General features: G+C 40.7%; 2 protein-coding genes across 2 annotated transcripts in view; both read right to left on the reverse strand.

Moving 5' to 3' along the window:
- The window catches only part of NWD2 (NACHT and WD repeat domain containing 2), a 200,580-nt gene that overhangs the window by 29,687 nt on the left and 148,452 nt on the right, over positions 1–22,441 (reverse strand). The gene's annotated exons all lie outside the window — the stretch shown is intronic.
- Positions 2,015–2,485, reverse strand: LOC108303472 (60S ribosomal protein L23a). Its single transcript, XM_017527304.1, has one exon. The coding sequence runs from the start codon at positions 2,483–2,485 to the stop codon at positions 2,015–2,017; it is 471 nt and encodes a 156-aa protein (XP_017382793.1).

Genomic DNA, 22,441 nt, shown 5'->3' on the forward strand with positions numbered 1-22,441 from the left:
TTAGTACGGACTTACAGATATTTATTTATATTTGAGGTTATAACCCAATACTACTTTATTTTGTTGCTGAAGTTTTTCCAGCTTTGGCCATTGGGAGAGCTTTCCCTGGGTTCCTGGGCCCTTTGACTTGCCACCCCTCCATCCTTTTTTTTAAAGAACTCCTTACTTCTTGGTACTACAGGATGCTCTAGTCCCAGAATAATCCATTCTCTAAGGAGTCCTTATTCCTCTTATTAGGGAATGTTATTAGAAACAAGAACAGGGTGGTAGATGTTGTGCTGCTACTGTGCTGTCATTTCTTTTAGGTCCTCCCTATTGATGGAGCAAAGAATTACATGTGTGTGTACTAACCTGTGTATATACATGTACCCACAAATATTTCTATCTCTGTTCTATATGAAGTTGTTAATCTTAATCTATATTAAGTTAAGCATGAGTTCATAAGCAAGTATCTCCAACTTTGACTCATTACCATGGATCATTCTAGCCTCCTCCTGTTGCTGATCTGTACATTTGACCCCAACACTGAGAAACCCGAAACCCACCATCTGCCAATTACTTAATTGGTCAATTCCAACATACATGTATGGTAGTGTGAGAATTGTTAGTCTCTTCCTTGTGGGAAATGATCTCATCAACAAGAGCACAGTATTTACGTACAGTTCCTTTTGCCTTCAGGCCTCCAGACCCCCTTATTTCCAATAGATCTTTTTTTAAAAAAGAAATAAAACATAACATAAAGTAGAATTCCCTTTTGACCTGCAAATCTAGGCTGATTCCCTTCCTCCTCCACAAGACGCAGCTATTATTATATACTTGTTATATACCCCATTAGTCTACTAGCAAATTCCATACATACAAATACACCTCCATATGTTTTTTATTTTAAAATTTATATACATTATGTGAGACATATTCTGTTCTAAAATTCTTTTTTTTTTTTTGCAATGGCTCTATGTTAAGTTTAGATCCAAACTACTCTTTTGTATAACTCTGATATTCTATCCCAAGAATGTTCCACATTTTCTCCATCAGTATTTTACTGATGAATATTTAGATTCTCTTTTTTGCTTTTATAAATATTGCCATACTAACAATGCCATCATTAAGCCAGCTATTTTTTTTGTTTTCTTTTATAAAACAATTTTTAGAGAAATATATTCTAAATTTTATTTATTTTTATTTCAATAGGTTTTTGAGGAACAGGTGGTGTTGGTTACATGAATAAGTTCTTTAGTGGTGATTTCTGAGATTTCTGCACTCATCACCTGAGCAGTGTACACTATACCCAATATGTGGACTTTTATCCTTCACCCCCCTCCCACCTTTTTTTTCTGAGTCTCCAAAATCCATTGTATCATTCTTATGCCTTTGCATCCTCATTGGTTAGTTCCCACTTATGAGTGAGAACATATGATCCTTGGTTTTCCATTCCTGAGTTACTTCACTTACGATAATGGTCTCCAATTCCACGCAGGTTTCTGTGAATCCCACTATTTCGTTCCTTTTATGGCTCTGTAGTATTCTATTACATCTAACTATCTTACATTTTCTTTATCCGCTTGTTGGTTGATGGGCATTTGGCCTTGTTCCATATTTTTGCAATTGCAAATTGTGCTGTTATAAACATGAGTGTGCAAGTATCTTTTTTGGTATAATGACTTCTTTTCCTCTGGGTACATACCCAAGAGTGGCATTGCTGGATCAAACAGTGGATCTACTTTTAGTACCTTAGGAAATCTCCACACTGTTTTCCATAATGGTTGTATTAGTTTACATTCCCACCAGCAGTGTAAAAGTGTTTCCTTTTCACCACATCCACAACAACATCTATTATTTTTTGATTACGGCCATTCTTAAAGCTGGCAAATATTAATTGTATCAGTGGAAATTACACCAATTTATATTTACACATTTTATGTACATATATAAAGGTATGTAAATATTTTTTTTTTTTTTTTTTTTTATGGTGAAAAGATATACATATATTTAGAATTAGCCAGCTGGACTCAGTTTAGATGATCCCAATTTTGTTGGCAACATCCAAAGCATCGTAATCAGGAGCCAGTCGAACATATGCCTTCTTCTCTCCATCAGGCCGAATCAGGGTGTTGACCTTGGCCACATCAATGTCATAGAGTTTCTTCACAGCCTGTTTGATCTGGTGCTTGTTGGCTTTAACATCCACAATGAACACAAGTGTGTTATTGTCTTCTATCTTCTTCATGGCAGACTCAGTGGTCAGCGGAAACTTGATGATAGCATAGTGGTCCAGTTTGTTTCTCCTGGGGGCGCTCTTCCGAGGATATTTGGGCTGCCTCCGGAGTCGCAGTGTCTTGGGCCGCCGGAAGGTGGGTGACGTGCGGATCTTCTTTTTTTTGTGGCTGTGGACACCTTTCAACACTGCCTTCTTGGCCTTTAAAGCCTTCGCTTTGGCTTCGGCTTTAGGAGGGGCAGGAGCTTCCTTCTTCGCTTTCGGCGCCATCTTGTGAAAAGGGTCTGTAAATATTTTTATTTAAAAAATAGAACAAATATATAAAATAAGTTCCATGCCCAGACCTGATTTCTCACTCCATACTTAAAAGCCTGGACTGGAGTCCTGTTTTGGCGCCTGTGGATCCTAGTTCTTGCAGCTGCTGTCCAGCTGGCTTGGTCCTTACCCCGCCTGGATACACTGCACAATGCCTGGCCCACAACAGGCTCTCCCTTCTCTTGCTGCCTTGTGGGGGTCAGCCCTAGTCGGTGTGTCTAAGGGTTCTTTCAAGGATCTGTGTGTGCAGATCCTGCTGAGGCCTTTCAGCCATGCTTGAAAAACCTTACCAAAAGGCTGAGTTGCCCATACATCCTGCTGATCCACAGTTCCAAGGGAAGTTTCTTCTTTTTAACTGAGGACACAGCAGACAGGCCTGGGAGGAAGCTTGGCCTGTGCACCATGGGCCTGAGAAACTGACGGAGGGAAAGCTGGCTCAGTAAGTGTTGTTTAAATGGTGACACCAGTGTCATTAATGGGTATCCATTATTAAGGCCTGGGATCATGAAGTGTTCTCTTTAGTACTAAGGATTAGTGCCTAATCCTTAACTGGACTTTCACATTTATAAGTTCTGGATATTGAGTATCTTTGCCTATTTTAAAGTAACGATTCATCTACCTGGCATCACCAGCTCCTCCACATGAGAAGGGAGTATATGAACTAATTCTAGACCATTAACTCATTTGATCTGTATAAACACGTGATGTACTACCTTCACTTTAAAGCCAAGAGGGCTGAGAATGAGAGAGGTCAAGTAACTTGCCTAGGAATCTGAACCCAGGTCTCTTCTAACTTCAGAGTCTATGCTATTTCTCCTATACCATGCTTTCTTCAGGGAGATTTCCAAATAGCCCGTTTATCCCTGTAGATACCTTAAAAACTCTTTAAAACAAATTTCAGTTGAAGAACGTGCCTAAATCACCTTTTATACTTTCATTTGATCCCAATATATGCCTTAAATAAAATACATTGAATGTAGTTTAATTTTTTTTATAGGGAAGTATTGACAGTGGTTCAGAGCAGAAACTCTCCGCTCTGTGAACTTAGGCAAGTTACTTAACCCCTCTATGTTCTGGTGTGCTCCCTTATCTGTAAAATATAGAATCCAACAATGCCAATTTCAGTGGATTTCCCTGTGGGTTAACAGCATTAATATAAGTAATTGGAATGGTAACTGACACATAAATGTACTATAAAGGCTAACACTTACTACTGATGAATTAATCAATAATTCGTCACTGTATAATGTGTTGATCCAATTATTTATTATACTTTTTTGGTTCTCCAAGTGTCGGGCTATAAGGATGCAATTTTTCCTGCTGTCACTGTACCTGCTTCCAGCAGGCTTCCTTTACTAGATCAAATGTGGAATGAGAAGTGTACATTAAATAAGTCTGACTGATATTCAACAGGGTAAGATTCATGGCTTCAGTAGAATCTTGTTACAGCGACTTCTGGAGCATAAAGGTAATTTATCTTTGTTTATTTCTGGGTGCCGGGTTTTTATTTTTTGCCGGGCTGGTTGAGGCCATTTAAATGCTGATCTCTAGATGAAGGGGGTGTACTTCTCTATAATGCGAAGAAGTCTAGCATAGGCAGTAGTCATTTTTAAAAAGAGCTTATTGTGAAAACTTTCACACATATGAAAAAGTACAGATAATAGCATAACAAGGCCCTAGATATGATCATCCAGTTTCACCAACTATCAACATTTTGATAATCATGTTTCAGAGTCCTATCATTTGATCACAAAAATTCCTTCATCACGAATTTTTAAAAGTTTTAATGTAATCCTCACGATAGTATTACACTCAACAGAATTAAGGGTAATTTCTTTATTTAAACTCCACACTTGGTCTACATTTAGATTTTCCCAGTTGCTTCAGAATTTCTTTTTGCAGCTGCCTTGAATGAAGAACCAGATGAAGTTCATATATTGCCGTAAGGTTGGAGGCTGCTGGAAGGCATTTAATTCTATAATATCCCTACTCCCTCTCATGTCACGGATTGGTTGGATAAGCAGGTTGTTTGTCCTGTCAACCAGTAGCTCTCAAAGTGTGGCCCCTGGATCAGTGGCATCAGTGTCTCCTGGGAATCTGCCAGAAATGCAAATTCTCTTCTCAAGCCCCATCTAGTCCCACAGAAGCACAAACTTTGGGAGCAGGGCCCAGGACATTTCTGTTTAACAAGCCCTCCAAAATCTGCTTGGGTATTAATGTTGACTGTCTCACAAAACAAGCCCTCCAAAATCTCCAGCATGGATACTAATGTTGTTGAATATCTCACAGTGTAGATTTAGCTGGGTGCCACTCCTCCTGTTGTAATTTGCCTTCTTTAGTTAGCTAACCTATAAGGTGGCAGTTAGATTGAGAGCCTTGATTATGTTCAGGTTCATTTTTTCTTTTAAGTTCTGGGATACATGTGGAGAATGTGTAAGTTTGTTACATAGGTATGCATGTACCATGGTGGTTTGCTGCACCTATCAATCAGTCATCTAGGTTTTAAGCCCCACATGCATCAGGTATTTGTCTTAATGCTCTCCCTCCCCTTGCCTCCTACCCCTGACAGGCCCTGGTGTATGATGTTCCCTTCCCTGTGTCCATGTGTTCTCATTATTCAACTCCCACTTATGAGTGAGAACATGCAGTGTTTGGTTTTCTGTTCTTGTGTTAGTTTGCTGAGGATGATGACTTCCAGCTTCATCCACGTCCCCACAAAGAACATAAATTCCTGTTTTTATGGCTGCATAGTATTCCATAGCGTAGACGTGCAACATTTTCTTTATCTATCATTCATGGGCATCTGGGTTGATTCCAAGTCTTTGCTATTGTAAATAGTGCTGCAATAAACATACATGTACATGTGTCTTTATAGTAGAATGATTTATAATCCTTTGGGTGTATACCAAGTAATGGAATTACTTGGTCAAATGGTATTTCTGGTTCTAGATCCTTTTTTTAAAGAAACAGTTCTTCACAGATGGTGCTGTCCTTCCCACTGTATCAATTATGAGGCACATAAGATCCGTGTGACCCACTGTTAGAAACGCTGAGACAGACCAGTGCTTGGGATGTGTCAGTCTGATGCCTGTTCCACCATCCACTGATGATTGCTGTCTAGATCCATTCTTTCCTTTGGGATTGCAAGACAATTACTTTCTAATATCATTTATTCTGCATTTATTAATCATTTTCTACTTTTTTTTTTTTTTTTTTTTTTTTTTTTTTTTTTTTTTTTTTTTTTTTTTTGCAGCTGCTGCTGTTGCTTATGTTGGGACTCCATGCTCACAGTTAAAAGTGGCATGGCTTAATGTGACTTCTTGTTTATAAATTAAAAACATCTTTGGAGAATTTTTTCATAATCCTTATGATAAACTCTGAACAGTTTAAAAGCCACTCATTTAATTAGTGAAGAAATCATAATTTCAATTCTGGGTTCTGGTTCTAAATCAACCGCTGTTTACCTGTGTGCCTATGCTAAGCCAAACTGCCTGCTCAACAAAGATCTGTTAAGTACCTCTAAGTCCCTTGGTCCCCTTCACTCTACAATGATTATACTTTCCCATATTCCTACCTACCTGACAAGGATGTTAAAATGTTCCAAGACAACGTATGTCAGAGCACTTTGGGTGAAATTATAAAAATGTGTCCCTTAGAGCTGACTCTTTATGAAGTAGAACAATGTTTTTCTCAAACATTTTTTGGCTGAGACCTACAGCAAGGAACACATTTTATATTAAGACTCTGTTCAAAGAAACACATGTTATAAATGAAAAGTCTCAGTTGTCACCCCAGACCTATAGCATCAGAAATTTTGGGAGTGGATCCAGTAATCTTTTTTGCCAAATGATTGTTAACTATATTACACGCAATTCACCTTGATGTTTTCTATCCTATTCCATTCCACTAAAGATTGTTGATGGCAGCCTACTAGATAGAATGATTTCTTGATCTACTATTAGTATCCAATTCGCATTTTAAAAATGTATAATCCTACAAAGAAAACCTCTTCTCTCACATAGTTCTGTGTTTCTCTCCACAGGATTGCTTCATTCTTATAATTTGTTCCCCTGCAGGCAAGTGCCCTTGATCTCACACACAGTTACCTACAACATCAAGGTGGAGCAGTCATAAAGGTATAAAATGGATTCTCAGAGGTGGGTGACATTGATTTGAACTATAGGAAAATCTTTACACTGAGGACACTCATTTATTTGTTCATTGATTCATTATTTCAGGGAAGAGGGAGGTATGATAAATTGAGGACAAGATTATTGGCTGATGTGGTTTGGATCTGCGTCCCCACACAAATCTCATATTCAATTGGTAATCTCCAGTACTGGAGATGGGGCCTGGTGGGAGGTGAGTGGATCGGAAAGGCACTTTCTCATGAATGGTTTTGCACTATTCCCTTTGGTGCTGTTGCCATCATAGTAAGTTCTCACCAGATCTGGTTGTTTAAAAGTGTGTAGCACCTTCCCCTCTCTCTCTCTTGCTACTGTTCCACCTTGTAAGATGTCTTGCTCCTCCTTCACCTTCCGTCATGATTGTAAGTTCCCTAAGGCCTCCCCAGAAGAGGAGTGGGTGCTGCCATTCTTCCTGTACAGCCTGTGGAACCACGAGCCAAATAACCTCTTTTCTTCATAATTTATCCAGTCTCAGATATTTCTTTATAGCTGTGTGAGAATTGACCAATACACTCCCTTCCTGAGGTTATATGCTGAATCAGAAAGAAAGGAGGGATACGGGACGGGCTAGCAGTGGTGAAAGAACAAAGAGCATGGTAGTGTCTCTAAGGCTCACAAACCTCAGAGAAGATGAAACTAATCAGGTTGACTATGGATGGATAAGAAAGCAAAACTTGAACTGGCCTCTGCTGGATAGAAAGAATTTCATGGGGCATATTGGGATGAAGGTGGGAAAGGACCTTCTAGATGGGATATGCAGCTAAGCAAATGCTCATAGTTATTAATTGGGAGGGGTGCTTTTCAGAGACAATTAGAAGCCTGACAATAATAATAACAACAGAGCTTTCATTTTATAATCAATAATCATATCACTTACTGAGTACTTCCTATGACATTATAAGTTAGATACCGTTATTCACAAGGTTGAGAAAGTCTTATTGGTCATACAGCAAGTATATGGCAAAATGGAGATCTAAGCTCAGGTCTGCATAACTTTGAAGTTCAGAATCTTGTCCATTATTCTTGATAGCATGACTGGGGTGAAGCTCACATTAAGAGCCAGCATGTAATGGTACGTAATGGTATTTAAGGGATGAGTGGCTCAAGTGCAGACTGGCTGAGGAATGTGGACCTGATTCCACAGGTCTCTCATTCCTATGATCTTGATGAGCTATGAGACGCCAATTGTTTTGAAAAGGAAGTACTAAAGTTTGTTAATGAAAATTTAATCAGTGCTACTATCAGTATCATTCTTACGAGCTTTCATTTTAATGTACAATCCTGAATTGGACCTAAAAGAGGTTCAAATCCCACAAGTTGCACATGACTTGAAGCTCATCTCCTTTATGCCATAGACAATAAAAACAGCTAAGTCTGACCACAGAAATGCTTCACAAATGTGAGCCCCATGGTTGCAGTGTATGTATTGGAGAAATAAGTAGAGTCGCTGTCTTCTGCTATCAGAGATGATCTATGCATTTTAGCTTTGTCCTACAGAAGATCTGAGCTTTAAATGAGGTCTAATGATGCTTCATGCAAGTGAGCATGAGAGAGAGAAATGCAGGCCAAACTCATCTTTTCTGTCAGGAACCCACTCCTCAGAAATCATCTCCACTGGGGAAACTGGATCTGACTCCTAGGAGTTTGTTTCCCACTGTACTAGGGGCACCAATGTTCTTTTAGTTGGGTAGTTTGCCTGTGCCCCCTAGATCTTTGCATATGTGGCTTCTTTAATTATTTTGGCCCCTTCATGTCCACTTGAGCTAAATTAGGTATTCAAAAACCTATTACAAGACTCTCTTTTATTGTTCCCTTGACCCATATCACCAGATAAAAATGACTTTTAAAAAATTTGTTTTCTTGTTTATCATGTTTCTTTTATAAGCTATCAGAATGAAGGGTCCTTGTCTGCCTTGCTCATCACTGTATTCTAATGCCTAGATGAGTGCCTGGTACATAACAAGGGCACAATAAACATTTGTTGGAAGAAGAGAGGGCAGCTTGTGGGGGTGGCATACTGTGGGCTTAGAAATCTTCCCCATACTTTTTCTTCCAGTAGACTTTGTTCTTGGTGGCTCCACAGAAAAATTGGGAAGAAGTGAGCTGCCTAACTCTCTGTCTCTCTCAGGGAATTAATTACTTGGGTTGGGACCTCTTAGTCATCAAGAAATCGTTGAAGCATTCAAAGTACAGTTGTCTATGCTATGAAAAATGGTGTATTAAACAAAAAACTCGTAGATTTTGCATAACAAAAACGGACAAAAGACAATAGTGATGGTTAAAATAACAAAATCCTAGACTTAGCAGAAACTTTAGGGAGAATGTAGTTTCCTCATTTCAGAGATGAGGAAATGGAGTCTTCCCAAAGGGTTAGATGACATTACAGAACCAGTGCAGCTGGGTTTGTGAAGAGCCAGGCCTAGATCTTATTAGCATTTCTAATCCCAGCCTGATCTTTCTACTTTACACACATAAATGCCTTCTTCATATAATAAATTCAAAATAAGAATTCAATTCACCAATAGATAAAAATTCTAGATATGGGGTAAGTACATTACATTTAAATATTATTACAGAAGACAATGTCTGATGAAAATGAAGCAACATCCTTTTCTTCCCTATGATACCTCGGTGATTATCCATTTGGATTTGGTTAACAGCATACAATCTAATTCAGTGCTTCAACATCTAATTTTCATAAATCACCATGTTTGTTGCTGGGTAAGATAAAGAAAAAGAAAAGGACACTGTTCCTGATCTCAGACACATACAATTAACTACAACCGAAGGCAGTGCTATAATGAAAGTGTAAAATAGGTACCATTCTAGTGGGTTTTGTGCTGTTATAAAAGAATATCTGAGACTGGGCAGTTTATAAAGAAAATAAACTTATTTCTTACAGTTCGGGAGGCTGAGAAGTCCAAGGACATGACCACAGCATCTCCTCAGCACCTGGTGGGGCCCTTCTTGCTGTGTCATAACATGGCATAAGGGCAGGTTAGCACACAGGACAGAGAGGGAGACTGAGGCTGAACTCATCCTTTTTATTGGGAATCTATTCCTGAAATAACTAATCCACTCCCAAGGCAGTGGTGCTATTTATGATTGATGACTTAATCACCTCTTGAAAGTTGCAGCTCTTGATATCATCACAATGCCAATTAAATTTCAGCATGAATTTTATTTGCTGGTACACAGAAGTGGGTATCATTGATTTGCACTGTAACAGAGAGGAAAGTTTCTCATTGAGGACAATTTCAACAAGAGGAGAAAAGACACTGAAGATGGGGAAACAGCAAGGGCAGGAGTTGAGAGGTCTGAGTATGGGCATGGATGTTCAAAGAACCAGAAAGGTATGCAGAAGATACTTCTTCCAGAAAAGAAAGTAGAAGGCCTCACGGTGGATGGTTAGAAGACATTCAGGCTTATACTAAAAAAAATTTTTTTCTAATTCTTTTGGATACCACTGAATTTTTGTGTAGGGGACTAACATAATCACACATATCTTTTAATAAAATAATCCTGGCATAAAATTCTGAGAAGAAAGCAGCTGCAGCTAGAGGGATCAATGAGGGGCCCAGGTGAGAGAAGATGGGATTCTGAACCTGGGAAGTACCCAAAACAATGGAATAAGAGTCACAGAGGGAAGACAATGTGTGAGTCTGTAAACCACACAGGACAGGGAGGAATCAAAAGTACAAGAGACAAAAAGTTAACTGGCAGAGAAGATCCTGGGGCAGTGAACATCAAGGTGGTACCTCTGGAGTACAACAGTTTTTCTTGTTAAGCCAGTTGGCAAACTGGGCCAAATGGAGGTAGGAGATCTCAGGTGGAGATGAGTAGGCACCCCTAGGGGGCTCATGGAGGTTGTCCTCTGTTTCTCAGTAAGAGGGAAATAAGATCTCTGGCCAAGGAGGAGAGAGAACACAGATAAGTTTAGGGACTGGATAAGTAAAAAAAGGTTATACGAAATTGACATTATAAGCTGTTCTAGGAGACACGGCCCTTGATTTAGTAAGTAGTTTATTGACACTTATATTACCTATATCTGTTTTTAAAAACAAGTATTATGATCACTTGTTCTGTTTGTGCCTTGTACAAAATGACTATACAATTTCAATAAATAGCACAGGTCACTGAAGAATCCTTAAAATCCTGCTTGCCAAGTGCTATGGCTTGGATATGGTTTGGCCCTGCCATGTTTTGTGTTGAAATCTGATCCCTACTGTCGGAAGTAGAGACTAGTGGGAGGTGTTTGGGTCACGAGGACAGACCCCTCATGAATGGTTTGATGCTGTCCTCCTGGTAAAGCTCTAGGAGTTCCCTCAAGAGTCCCTTGAGAGCTGGTTGTTAAAAAGAGCCTGGCACTGTCCCCTCTCTTGCTTTCTTTCTCAAGATGTTGACCTGCCTTCACCTGCTCCCCTTCTGCCATGAGTGAAAGCTTCCTGAGGCCCTCATCAGAAACAGATGTTGACACCATGCTTCTTGCACAGCCTGCAGAGCCATAAGCCAAATAAACTTCTTTTCTTTATAAAGTACCCAGTCTAAGGTATTCCTTTATTGCAACACAAACGGATTAAGATATCTATCAAGTAAAGTCTGTCTGTTTCCGTCAAATTTTATGTGTAACTGTAAGAACCACAACTAAAACAATGTAACTACTGTTCTTTAAGGAAAGACCATCTGGCTTTTCCAATTCTCATTTCAAGAAATGCAAATTGATTGACATGAAACACACACACTTTCCATTTCGTTTGTAATGCATTAGTGGTCTCAGTAAAAGCGAAATACTCCATCACTGCTTCCATAAAATGCCTATTTGTCAATTACCCATCAAGAACAGGTACACAGGGAAATTAGTCACAAAGTTGAAATAAAATGTTTGAGAATTCTCCACTGGCTTTCTGAACTTGGGCAAAAATCAGGTACATTTTTATATTGAAAACGGACCTTCTAAGTGAATGAATAATGATGGGGAATTCTGTGTCATTCAAGGGAGAAAATATATATCACCACTCCAATTTTCTGACTACAGATGGGCAATTCCTCTTCACTGCAGGCTGGTTAACAACCACAGGCAAATGGAAAAATCCATGCTGAATGAGCCTGATGCCCTAAAACACAACTCATAAAGGTAATTTCTCTTTATTTTCCCACTGGAAGGATTGCCGGGGAAATTGAGCTGTTAGCTCTGGGCTTCTTCATTACTTAAAATATATAGGACAGATAGCAACACACTTGGAGACTAATACTAGGAATATTAGAATGAATGGGAAGGCAAACTAATGGTAAGGGATTTTAAAAGAGGCAATTTACCCATATGTAACTGTTTAGATTCTCTCGATTTCCAAAGTTGCTGAAGCTTCCAGTTTTGAGATGGTGGGGGATACAAAGTCTACAATCTTAACTGCAGTTACTTGTTACTTGCTGATTTAGATAATAAGGGAGACAGAAAAGAAGTGTCCAAAAGTTTGAGAAAGGAAAACCTGGTCTAGTGGTATTCAAACCTGAGTATGCATCAGAATCACCTGGCGAGCTTGTTAAAACACCATGCCCCTCCCTAGAACTTTTGAATCTTTAGTTCTGGGGTAGGGCCAGGTAATCTGCATTTCTAAGCAACTCCTAGATGATATAGATGCCACTGGTATGGGACTCTACCTGAGGAAGCAGCATGAAGTTACAATCCTGAGTAAACGCATAGCGCTTAGGCCTTAATGAAAGACTTACAAAAATGGAGCTTGTTCTGGAGAAAGGATAAAAAGGAAAACCATGTTACCACCCCAAAAGATTGGGTCAGAAGTCGCTTCACATCAACAATAGGCAGAATTGGAGAAAGAGGTCGTAAGTGGGAAAGAGAGCCATTTTAAAGCTAGCAATAAGGGAAATATTGGGCCACCAAGTTAAACGAGGGATTTTTCAATGGAATGATCTCAAAGAGAAATAATTTTAATTCAAAAGTAGTAACTTTAAGATATGTAGCTAATAAATAAGTGCATTTGAAAGAAGCCAAAAAATTGTTTTAAAAATACTTATCTTAACTAAGACATCTGGAATTAAAAATAAAATAAGCTGGGGTTAAGAATCCCACATTGACTGAATCCAGGCCTGTTCCTACCATATTCACGGACGAGGAGATTGCCGGAGAGGCTTAATAAGTGAGGTCCACCCCCTAAGCCACCCATGAAATGAAAATGTGATTAGCCCTGCTGCTGTGACAAACCCATCTAGATTTTTACTGAGGGAGTTGGGTGGGAAAATTACAAAGCCGCAAACATTGGCCTTCATATGTGAATGTCATCTACACTGTCCTAATCGTACAATTAAAGACACAAGCCATCATTTGAAAAGATGTTAAATATGTCCCTTTTGCAATTCAGTATTACAACATTTGTATCTTCTTGATGAACTATCATGCTTCCTTTTTATCATACGATGAAAAATGTGAAATTTACTATGGTCCTCTTTTTGTCACAGCAGCCAGAAAATCCCACGTTATGTCTTCTGTTCCCATCTGGCGTTTTCCCTTAAAGGCATTTTGGATATTTGTTTCTCCCTAGCTCCTTATTTCTTAGCCAGCATTCATTTTTTTGTCTTTATTAATGTGGGGAAAAAAAGCAAAGGAAAACCAAAAACTTATTGTTTCTTTTAATATAAGTTCCTGTCAAATCCTTTTTGGTATAGACAGAGTTATATATAACGAATTAAAAAAACATAACCCTGTTTAGTCATGAATACTTGCAAAGCTTGTAAGAGTCTGCTTATAAAGATAAGGCTGATCCTAAGTCAGGATGTCCTTTGTGGAGGCCAAAAGGCTGTGGCAAAGACCATAGGCTTTCAATGTAGACTTCTGGGATTTGAAGCCTGACCCTGCCATATTGGTTGGGTGATCCTGGATAAATTACTTATTTTAAATTTTGCTTTAAGTTCTGGGATACATGTGCGAAATGTGTAGGTTTGTTACACTGTTCAACATGTGCCATGGTGGTCTTCTGCACCTATAAACCCGTCATGCAGGTTTTAAGCTCCACATGCATTAGGTATTTGTCTTAATGCTCTCTCTCCCCTTTCCCCTCACCCCCCTGACAGGCCCCAGTGTGTGATGTTCCCTTCCCTATGTCCATGTGCTCTCATTGTTCAGCTCCCACTTATGAGCGAGAGCATGCAGTGCTTGGTTTTCTGTTCTTCTGTTAGTTTGCTGAGGATGATGGTTTCTAGCTTCGTCGATGTCCCTGCAAAGGACATGAACTCATTCTTTTTTATGGCTGCATAGTATTCCTTGGTGTATATGTGCCACATTTTCTTTATGACCCTGGTTAAGTTATTTAACCCCTCTAGGCCTTGGGTGCCATCTGTAAAATGGCCTTAACTGAAGCACTAGCCTTCAAAGAATCTTGTGAGGATTCACTGATGTTTTGAATAGAGTGCTTTGAACAATGCCTGGCCCATGGGAAGTATTTGGCAAATGTTATCTATTTTAATTAAAAGCAGTGGTGATGAAATTGTGCAACTCATTCAGTTGTAGAACTGAATGGTGCTGCTTCAGTGCATGTTTCTGGGCAGTGGGAGATCTCTTTTCAATTTAGAGTTGATCTGGAAGATAGGCTTCCACCAAATGAGCGCTCACAATGAGATCCTTCTCTAGCCGCAGCATGGCCAATGCAGAATCCAGAGGCAGGGGACAGAGAATAAAAGAAAGATGCAGTAGAGGAGGGAGGGAAAAAGGGAGGGGGAAAGAGAGAGACAGACAGAGACACACACACACAGACACACACGAACACACACACACACACACACACACACACACACACACACACACACACACAGAGAGAGAGAGAGAGAGAGAGAGAGAGACAGAGAGAGAAACTGCTCCCAGGGTAACGAGTTGCTAAGTTGCTAGGGACAAGCATTTGGCAAGGGGTGCTGGCGAGAAATTTCCTTGTTCAAGCAATTTCCTTCAACAACTTCTAACGAAAGTGCTCTGTATTTACAGTGAACCTGAGAATGTTGGGGAACTGGTAATAAGGGCTCTGAAGTCACCCTCACTCCAGAACGAGCTACTTTATGGGGGCTGGCAAGTCTGACTCTGTAGGGCTGGCTGGTGGCTGGAGACAAAGGTGAGAGTTGGGGTTGCAGCTCAAGCATGCAGATAATGTGCAGGCAGGATTCCTTCTTCCTGAAGGACCTCAGTCTTTTTCTCTCAAGTCCTCTTCAACTGATTGGATGACGCCCATCCACATGATGGAGGATAATCTACTTTACTCAAAGTCTACTGATTAAAATGTTAATCCAATGTAAAAAAGTACCTTCACAGCAAAATACAGACTGGTATTTGACCAAATATCTGGGTACTCTGGCCCAGTGAATTTGACATGTAAAACTAACCCTCAGCTGCGTACGGTGGCTCATGCCTATAATCCCTGCACTTTGGGAGGCTGAGGTGGGTGGATCACAAGATCAGGAGTTCGAGACCATCCTGGCCAACATGGTAAAACCCCTGTCTGTACTAAAAATACAAAAAAATTAGCCAGGTGTGGTAGCAGATGCCTATAATCCCAAGTACTTCAGAGGCTGAGGCAGGGGAATTGCTTGAACCCAGAGGTGGAGGTTGCAGTGAGCAGAGACCACGCCATAGCACTCCAGCCTGGGCAACAGAGTGAGACCTCATCTCAAAAACAAACAAACAAACAACAACAAAAACTAATCCTCACAAGGACTTTCCCTAACCTCAGAATTTTCATTAAAACCCAAGGAAAGACAATAGGATATTGCAATACAGTAACGAGAAGCTCCTAGACACACTTGCTGGGCTGACTAAAAAGTGGCCACCCTATTCCTGAGATGCTCATCCCTATCACCAGCTCCCAGGCTATTTCACTGATGACTGGAGACTGGAAAGGAATTCATTCATTCGAGAAGTCACTTCACTTTGTTTTTGCTTTTTGTTTTTTTTTTTGAAATGGAGCTTCACTCTTGTCCCCCAAGCTGTAGTGCCGTGGCAGAATCTCAGCTCACTGCAACCTCCGCCTCCCAGGTTCAAGCAATTCTCCCATGTCAGCCTCCCAAGTAGCTGGGATTGCAGGCGTCTACCACCATGCCCGGCTAAGTTTTGTATTTTCAGTAGAGATAGGGTTTCACCGTGTTGGCCAGGCTGGTCTTGAACTCCTGACCTCAGATGGTCCACCCTGCTGGGGCCTCCCAAAGTGCTGGGATTACAGGCATGAGCCACCGTACCTGGCTTTGCTTTTCTTTTTACTTTTCTCAGATTGAGTTCCATTTCTCTCATCAAGGGAGGAAAGTTCCATCTGTAGAGACCGAGCAGACCACATTTGACTTCCTGAGTGAGGCTTGTTGAGTTGAAGAAGCTCATAGAATCCTCTCCAGTGAACACAGCAGGTGGAACACACTTAGAGATTTCTTGAGAGAACCCAAGATGTAGCTCCAGAAGCTTTGTTGGATTTGGAAATATGGAGACTGGTGCCCACTTCCCTTGCAAAGAATAGTGATGACAACAACCTATTGAGAGCCACGCATGAAGTCAAGATAAGGCAGCCTGTGCTTCCAGAGATGGGCATGGCCAGGGGTAAGGAGGTATGAGTTTCCTGTGGATGAATTAGAAGGCATGACAGAGCCAGGCTCCAATCATCTTGAAGGGACTTCATCCAACAGGGTCACATGCCAGAGCGAGGACCCCACCAGTAAGAAGAAATAAGGGGGCTCGCTGGGGGTAGGAGTGAAACTGGGATGGAAGCCCTAAGAGGATAATCAGATAATATCATCTGTGTCAGGATGGAGATTCCCACCAAAGGCCTCCTCACAAATGAGTTCCAGGAAGAGCTCCCAGTAATTGTATGCCAGTCATGATGGAGTGCAAGATGGCAGGCAGAATTGGCCACGTTTCCCTTGGTTTTTGCTCCTTGTCTTCTATTTCCCCTTCCCATTGATTGACCTGAAAAACCGAGAAATAGTACTTTGAGGTCCAGAAGGCTGGGAGTGTGATGAAGGAAGAAGAACAAAAAGGGCCAATGGGAGAACTGACCAGGCCCCTTCACCCTTATGGATCTGGGACATCAAACCAAGGAGAGGCAGACTCTTCAAACTGGATGTGGGGCTGACATTTTGATTTAGGCTGACTTGGACTTGGTACTTGAAAGTGGGTCTTGATAGCATCTGTCTGAGACGCATTCCTTCCCTAGTGGGAAGGAATCCAGCAGAGCACATTTATAGGCGGTGATGCAGAAAACAAAACAAAACAAACCCCAAGTTCTCTGTTCTTTCCCCTATGTGTCCTCAGTTGAGCTCAGCCCCTTCAGTATGCTAGGTGTACAAATTTAAGAAGACTTGGCACCATCTGAGTTCAGCATGTGTCACCATTGTTCTGATTTATCATACACTTTGGAAGGCTGTGTGGCCCTCTACATGACAGGACACTATCTGCCTGTCCACTGAGGGCTACGAGGAGGGTGAGGTCTCAGTTAAAATTTAACAGAAAGGGGCCAGGCATGCTGGTTCATGCTTGTAATCCCAGGATTGGGAGGGCGAGGCAGGTGGATCACTTGAGGTCAGGAGTTCGAGACCAGCCTGGCCAACATGGTGAAACCCTGTCTCTACAAAAAAAAAAAAAAAAATTAGCTGGGTGTGGTGGTGTGCACCTGTAATCCCAGTTATTCGGGAGACTGAGGCAGGAGAATCACTTGAACCTGAGACTGAGGCAGGAGAATCACTTGAACCTGGGAGGTGGAGGTTGCAGTGAGCCAAGATTGCACCATTGCACTCCAGCCTGTGCAGTGAAGTGAGGCTCTTTCTAATAAAAAAAAAAAAATTATCATAAACGTTCCCAATAGAGGAAAATAGGCCAATGTGTATAATGTTCTGAGTAAATGAGCCAATCAGGGACAGACAGAAATTTCCCATATACATGGATACATCTCTACTGCAAACATTAGTAAGTACTTAAATGCCTATTTCTGGGGATTGCTGTCATTTACTGTGCTATATACTATACAAAGCAATAGAATAGATTTTTCAGTTTATATTAATCAATAACTCTGTTATTTATGTCTAACATCTGCTCTGAGCCATCCTGGCATGCACTAATTTCATTATGTCCCTTCCCACTCTACAGAGACTTCTAGTTTAATTAGGTAAAAATAACACAGATGAATACATAAGGAAAATATGGCAAAGAAGGATCTTAGGATGAAAACAGATGCTCGACAGATAACAAGGAGGTGCGATTATAAGTTGACTTGAGTGCTTAGTGTGGTTATCTTAAAGGATGGAAAATATTAGGCAGATTAGAGCCACAAAGATTTCCACATTCCCATTGCAGGTTTCTCTTCCCAATTTAATTTCCCACGTTTCTTAGAGGATATCTGAAAGAAATAGCACTCATGTTTGCAGGTCCATTCTTTGCCATGGGAGAACCATTCTTTTCACAATTCTATGCCAAACTAAATAATTACTTTTCAAAAGATAGCCTTGTATTCCTAGCCTAGGGAGTAAAGGAATCAGACCAATTCAAGTGGCCTGATGGAGCTGAGCCTTAGGAAGCAGAAAGTTCTGAGAGGAGTGAGGGATGTTAGTTAAGAGGAAATCTGCAGAAGTCCGTGTAACATCAGGACCTGTGAAGAATATACATAGCAGAAGGAAAGTTAGGAAGCTAACCTCCAAATTCAAACCAGCAGAGTGCTTGCTGCTGCAGAGATTTCAGATTTTCAATTATTTGGGAAGAAAGATTAAAATAGTGATCCTAGTAAGAGACGTAATGGTCCATTGAGTCTGCGTTAGTAGTTGCATCCATTTTGCATTTCTTTTTTTTTTTGAGACAGAGTTTCACTTTTGTTGCCCAGGCTGGAGTGCAATGGTGTGATCTCGGCACACCACAACCTCCACCTCTCGGGTTCAAGCGATTCTCCTGCCTCAGTCTCCTGAGTAGCTGGGATTACAGGCTTGTGCCACCAGAGCAGGCTAATTTTTTGTATTTTTTGTAGAGACGGGGTTTCTCCATGTTGGTCAGGCTGGTCTTGAACTCCCGACCTCAGGTGATCCACCAGCCTCAGACTCTCAAAGTGCTGGGATCACAGGTGTGAGCCACCGTGCCGGCCCATTTTACATTTCTTAGTATGTCTGGATTATCCTCTTTGGAAACCTTCAGGTTATACTTATATTGAGTAATTATGGATTTTCTCCACTCTTTATAAAATGTTCTGACATTTCTTCTCATGACAACACGTAGCCTAGGAAATTACAAAAGGTCTTGATTAAGAAAATTAAAAACTACTAAAATTCCTTGAGAACCCCTTCCAAAAATTTGCTTTAAGGGTCAATCATTTCTCTTGTAAAATTTCTGACGGAGAAAATATATGATAAAAAGCCCAACAAAATGATGATTATTCACAGCATGAAAGAAAGTTTCCTCTGAATCCCATCTCTTATTTGATTCTGATCAAGGTCAGCGTTTGTTTCCCCCCCGGATGTTTCCTGCTAGCCTAAAGTGGACCCTTTGTTTTCTAAGAAAAGGGCCCAACATTCACGACTTGGCCTCACTGCCTGCTCCCTCTCACTTCCTGAGGAGCCGTGGGTCGTGGGTCAGAGCCAATGCATTCAGAGAGGGGAACCAAATGACAGCCTGCTCCCAGGCACTGTTCACTTGAGTGTGGCTGGAAATGATTTTATGTCAGACCCAGATTTGGGTCAAGAGAATTTCTGAAGCATCCACAACATTCACAGACATCCTAGGGTGAAGAAGAGACTGCCATGATCCTTGGAAATTCTCCAAAAGAGAGATCAGCTCGTCTAGTTTTAAGATGACTCTAGAAGGGTCAGAAAACAGGAACTGGTGGAGACAACGCTAAGGTGAATAAATTGCCAACTGCTGAGTCAGTCTTCACTCAGAGGCATTTGTTGAGTGCCCTGTGGTGTGCAGAGCTCTGTAGGAGCAATTAGCAGAGGTAAGCTCAAGCTAGCAAAATGAGTAACACAGTTCAGTGAGGTCCACTGCTGGTGACTCCCTACCCACTTGCATTCATTTGATCCTAGTTTCACTAACTGTACTCCAGAACATTCTTACATCACCTACGCCAGTGATTCTCTGTAGAGGCTGGAGGAGAATTTTGCTCCCCAGGAGACATTTTTGGCTGTCTCAATCTGGGGTGGGGGCAGAGAAGTTGCTATTGGCATCTAGTGGGTAGACACCATGAGATGCTGCTAAATACCCTACAATGTGAACAGCAGCTCCCTCCACAAAGAATGATCTGGCCTAAGGTGTCAGTAGAGCTGAGGTTGGGAAACCTGGATCTAAATGGTTTGCTTTAAGCTGTTTAGTGATCATGTTTTATCATCTATGTTCTAGTCTTCAGCTTGGGTGGGAGTTTATCAGGCTCAAGCCTCTGTAATACACTCTTAGGTGTATGGATTCATGAATTTGCTTTTAACTTTATTCATGTTTCAATTAATTAGTTTTTTTTGAGACAGGGACTCACTCCGTTGCCCAGGATCGAGTGCAGTGGTGCGATCTCGGCTCACTGCAACCTCTGCCTCCCAGGTTCAGGCAGGTCTCCCGCCTCAGCCTCCCAAGTAGCTGGGATTACAGGTGCACCAAAAATTTTTTTTTTTTTTGTTTTTTTAGTAGAGACAGGGTTTCACCATGTTGGCCAGGCTGGTCTCAAACTCCTGGCCAACATGGTGGTCCACCCTCGACCTCCCAAAGTGCTGGGATTAGAGGCATGAACTACCATGCCTGGCCCATGTTTTAATTTATTAAATGAACATATTTAAGCTGATGAAGATATGTGCAGAATATAGTGACTCTTCATTATCTGTTAAATTTGGTAACAGCCCTTCACAGCTGGGGGAAGACACGGGGGCAGGAGGACACAAGACTTGTGGGGGCCGATGGTGTCACCTAATGAAGTCTCCACGTCTCTGCTTCTTCATCTGGATGATGATGAGGATGGCTTTACCTAGAAGGTCATTTGGGACTCTGACATTGTATCATTAAAAACTCCAAGTAAGGGAAACCCACATACCCATTTCACCCATGTACATGTCTTGACCAAATATTTCTCTCTTTTTCCCCGTGAACCAGAGTATCTTCTCAAAGATTCTCATTTTCTATGACAAAGGATTTTTATTCTAATTTAAACAAGACAATTACTAACCTTATCTCTTCAAGCCTTTACTTATCTCGAAAACCCTCCCTTTCTCCTCACTCAAAAAGCATCTTTTGGAAGCTTCCACTGACCAAAATATACTCGCTGCTTCCTCCAGTTCATGCGTGCATAGTATCTGACCAGCTAACTGCCTATGAGCACATCTGCATGTAACGCATGTGATTAGATTCTGGCTGCTCTGTTTCTTATGTCCTTTCTATCCTAAAAATCTGTATGTGTCTTCTCTCTCAGCAGACAATAGAGTTCTTGAGTATGATCACTCTGTCATTTAATTAATCATCATACTTTACAAGGTGTGGAGCTTTTGATGGACAGTCAAAGTACTTTCCTCATTATTAGCAAAAGACAAGGCATCACCAACCCACAAACACGTTTTCTAAGTGGAAAATAAACGGAAAGGTAAAATAATCTAACTGTACCCTGAGGTATAGGTGGTAAATGCTCCCAAACTGGATGTTGGTGAAAAACAAAAAAAAATCAGTGAAGTAGATTGTGTGGAGACACAGAATCTAATTGTAATTAACTCTAAATGAACATTTAACAGATAAATTTTGCAGCTTTATTGAAATACAAAAAGAAAATTATAACTTGATTTGGTAAACAGACTAGACAGACAATAGATATTCTCCATTTTGTCTCCAATTTCCTTTTAAAAAGTATTCTAAAAATGAAACAAAATATTTGCTGAACGTCTTCCAGGCTTTAAATTATCTGTCAAGGTCCTTCATGAAGCTTCTCTGCTAATTACCAGTATAGCTTTTGGCAATTCACTTAAACTCTCTGGATCTCAGTTCTCTCATGCACAAAACTAAGAGAATCGATCATCATCTCCAAGTCTTTCCTAGCTCTAATTTTTGATGGATTTAAGGCAGTAAGCCTCAACTTCAGCTGCGCAGATAATCACCTGAGTAGGTTTTAAACATCATGATGCCAGGTGACACTAGAGACCAAATAAATCAGAACCTCTGTAGGTGGGACAAAGCTCCCCAGGTAATTCCAGTGTTCACCCCTGGTTTACTATAAACCAAATTTCTTAGACCGGTGATTCTCTGAATATTTAAAAAGTAACTCACTGTCAAAAAGAACATTTCAGGTTACTGTATGCCCAAACACACACACGTGAATACAGTTTAATATTTCAGTAAAATCACTTCATGAAATGTACCTGTCAAATTTTATCAAACATTTTATATGTATTCTGATATTTTCTACTGCATTTTATTCATATATATGTATATATAATTAAATTTCATGACCCTCACAGATTTAAAAAAAAAAAAAAACTGCCCTAGCCAATTTGGCCACTAGATGGAACTGTCGCATTTAAAGAACAGAAAGTGCAACTTCAGACTGAACTCTACAGAGCAAAATTAAAACAAAATGCAAATTATTTGGCTGGGCCTGGTGGCTTATACCTGTAATCCCAGCACTTTGGGAGGCTGAGGCGGGCGGATCACCTGAGGTCAGGAGTTCGAGACCAGCCTGGCCAAACATGGCCAACATGGTGAAACCCTATCTCTACTAAAAATACAAAAGTTAGCCACGCATGGTGG

This window comes from Cebus imitator, unplaced genomic scaffold, assembly GCF_001604975.1.
Source record: "Cebus imitator isolate Cc_AM_T3 unplaced genomic scaffold, Cebus_imitator-1.0 Scaffold47, whole genome shotgun sequence".
Lineage (NCBI taxonomy): Eukaryota > Metazoa > Chordata > Mammalia > Primates > Cebidae > Cebus > Cebus imitator.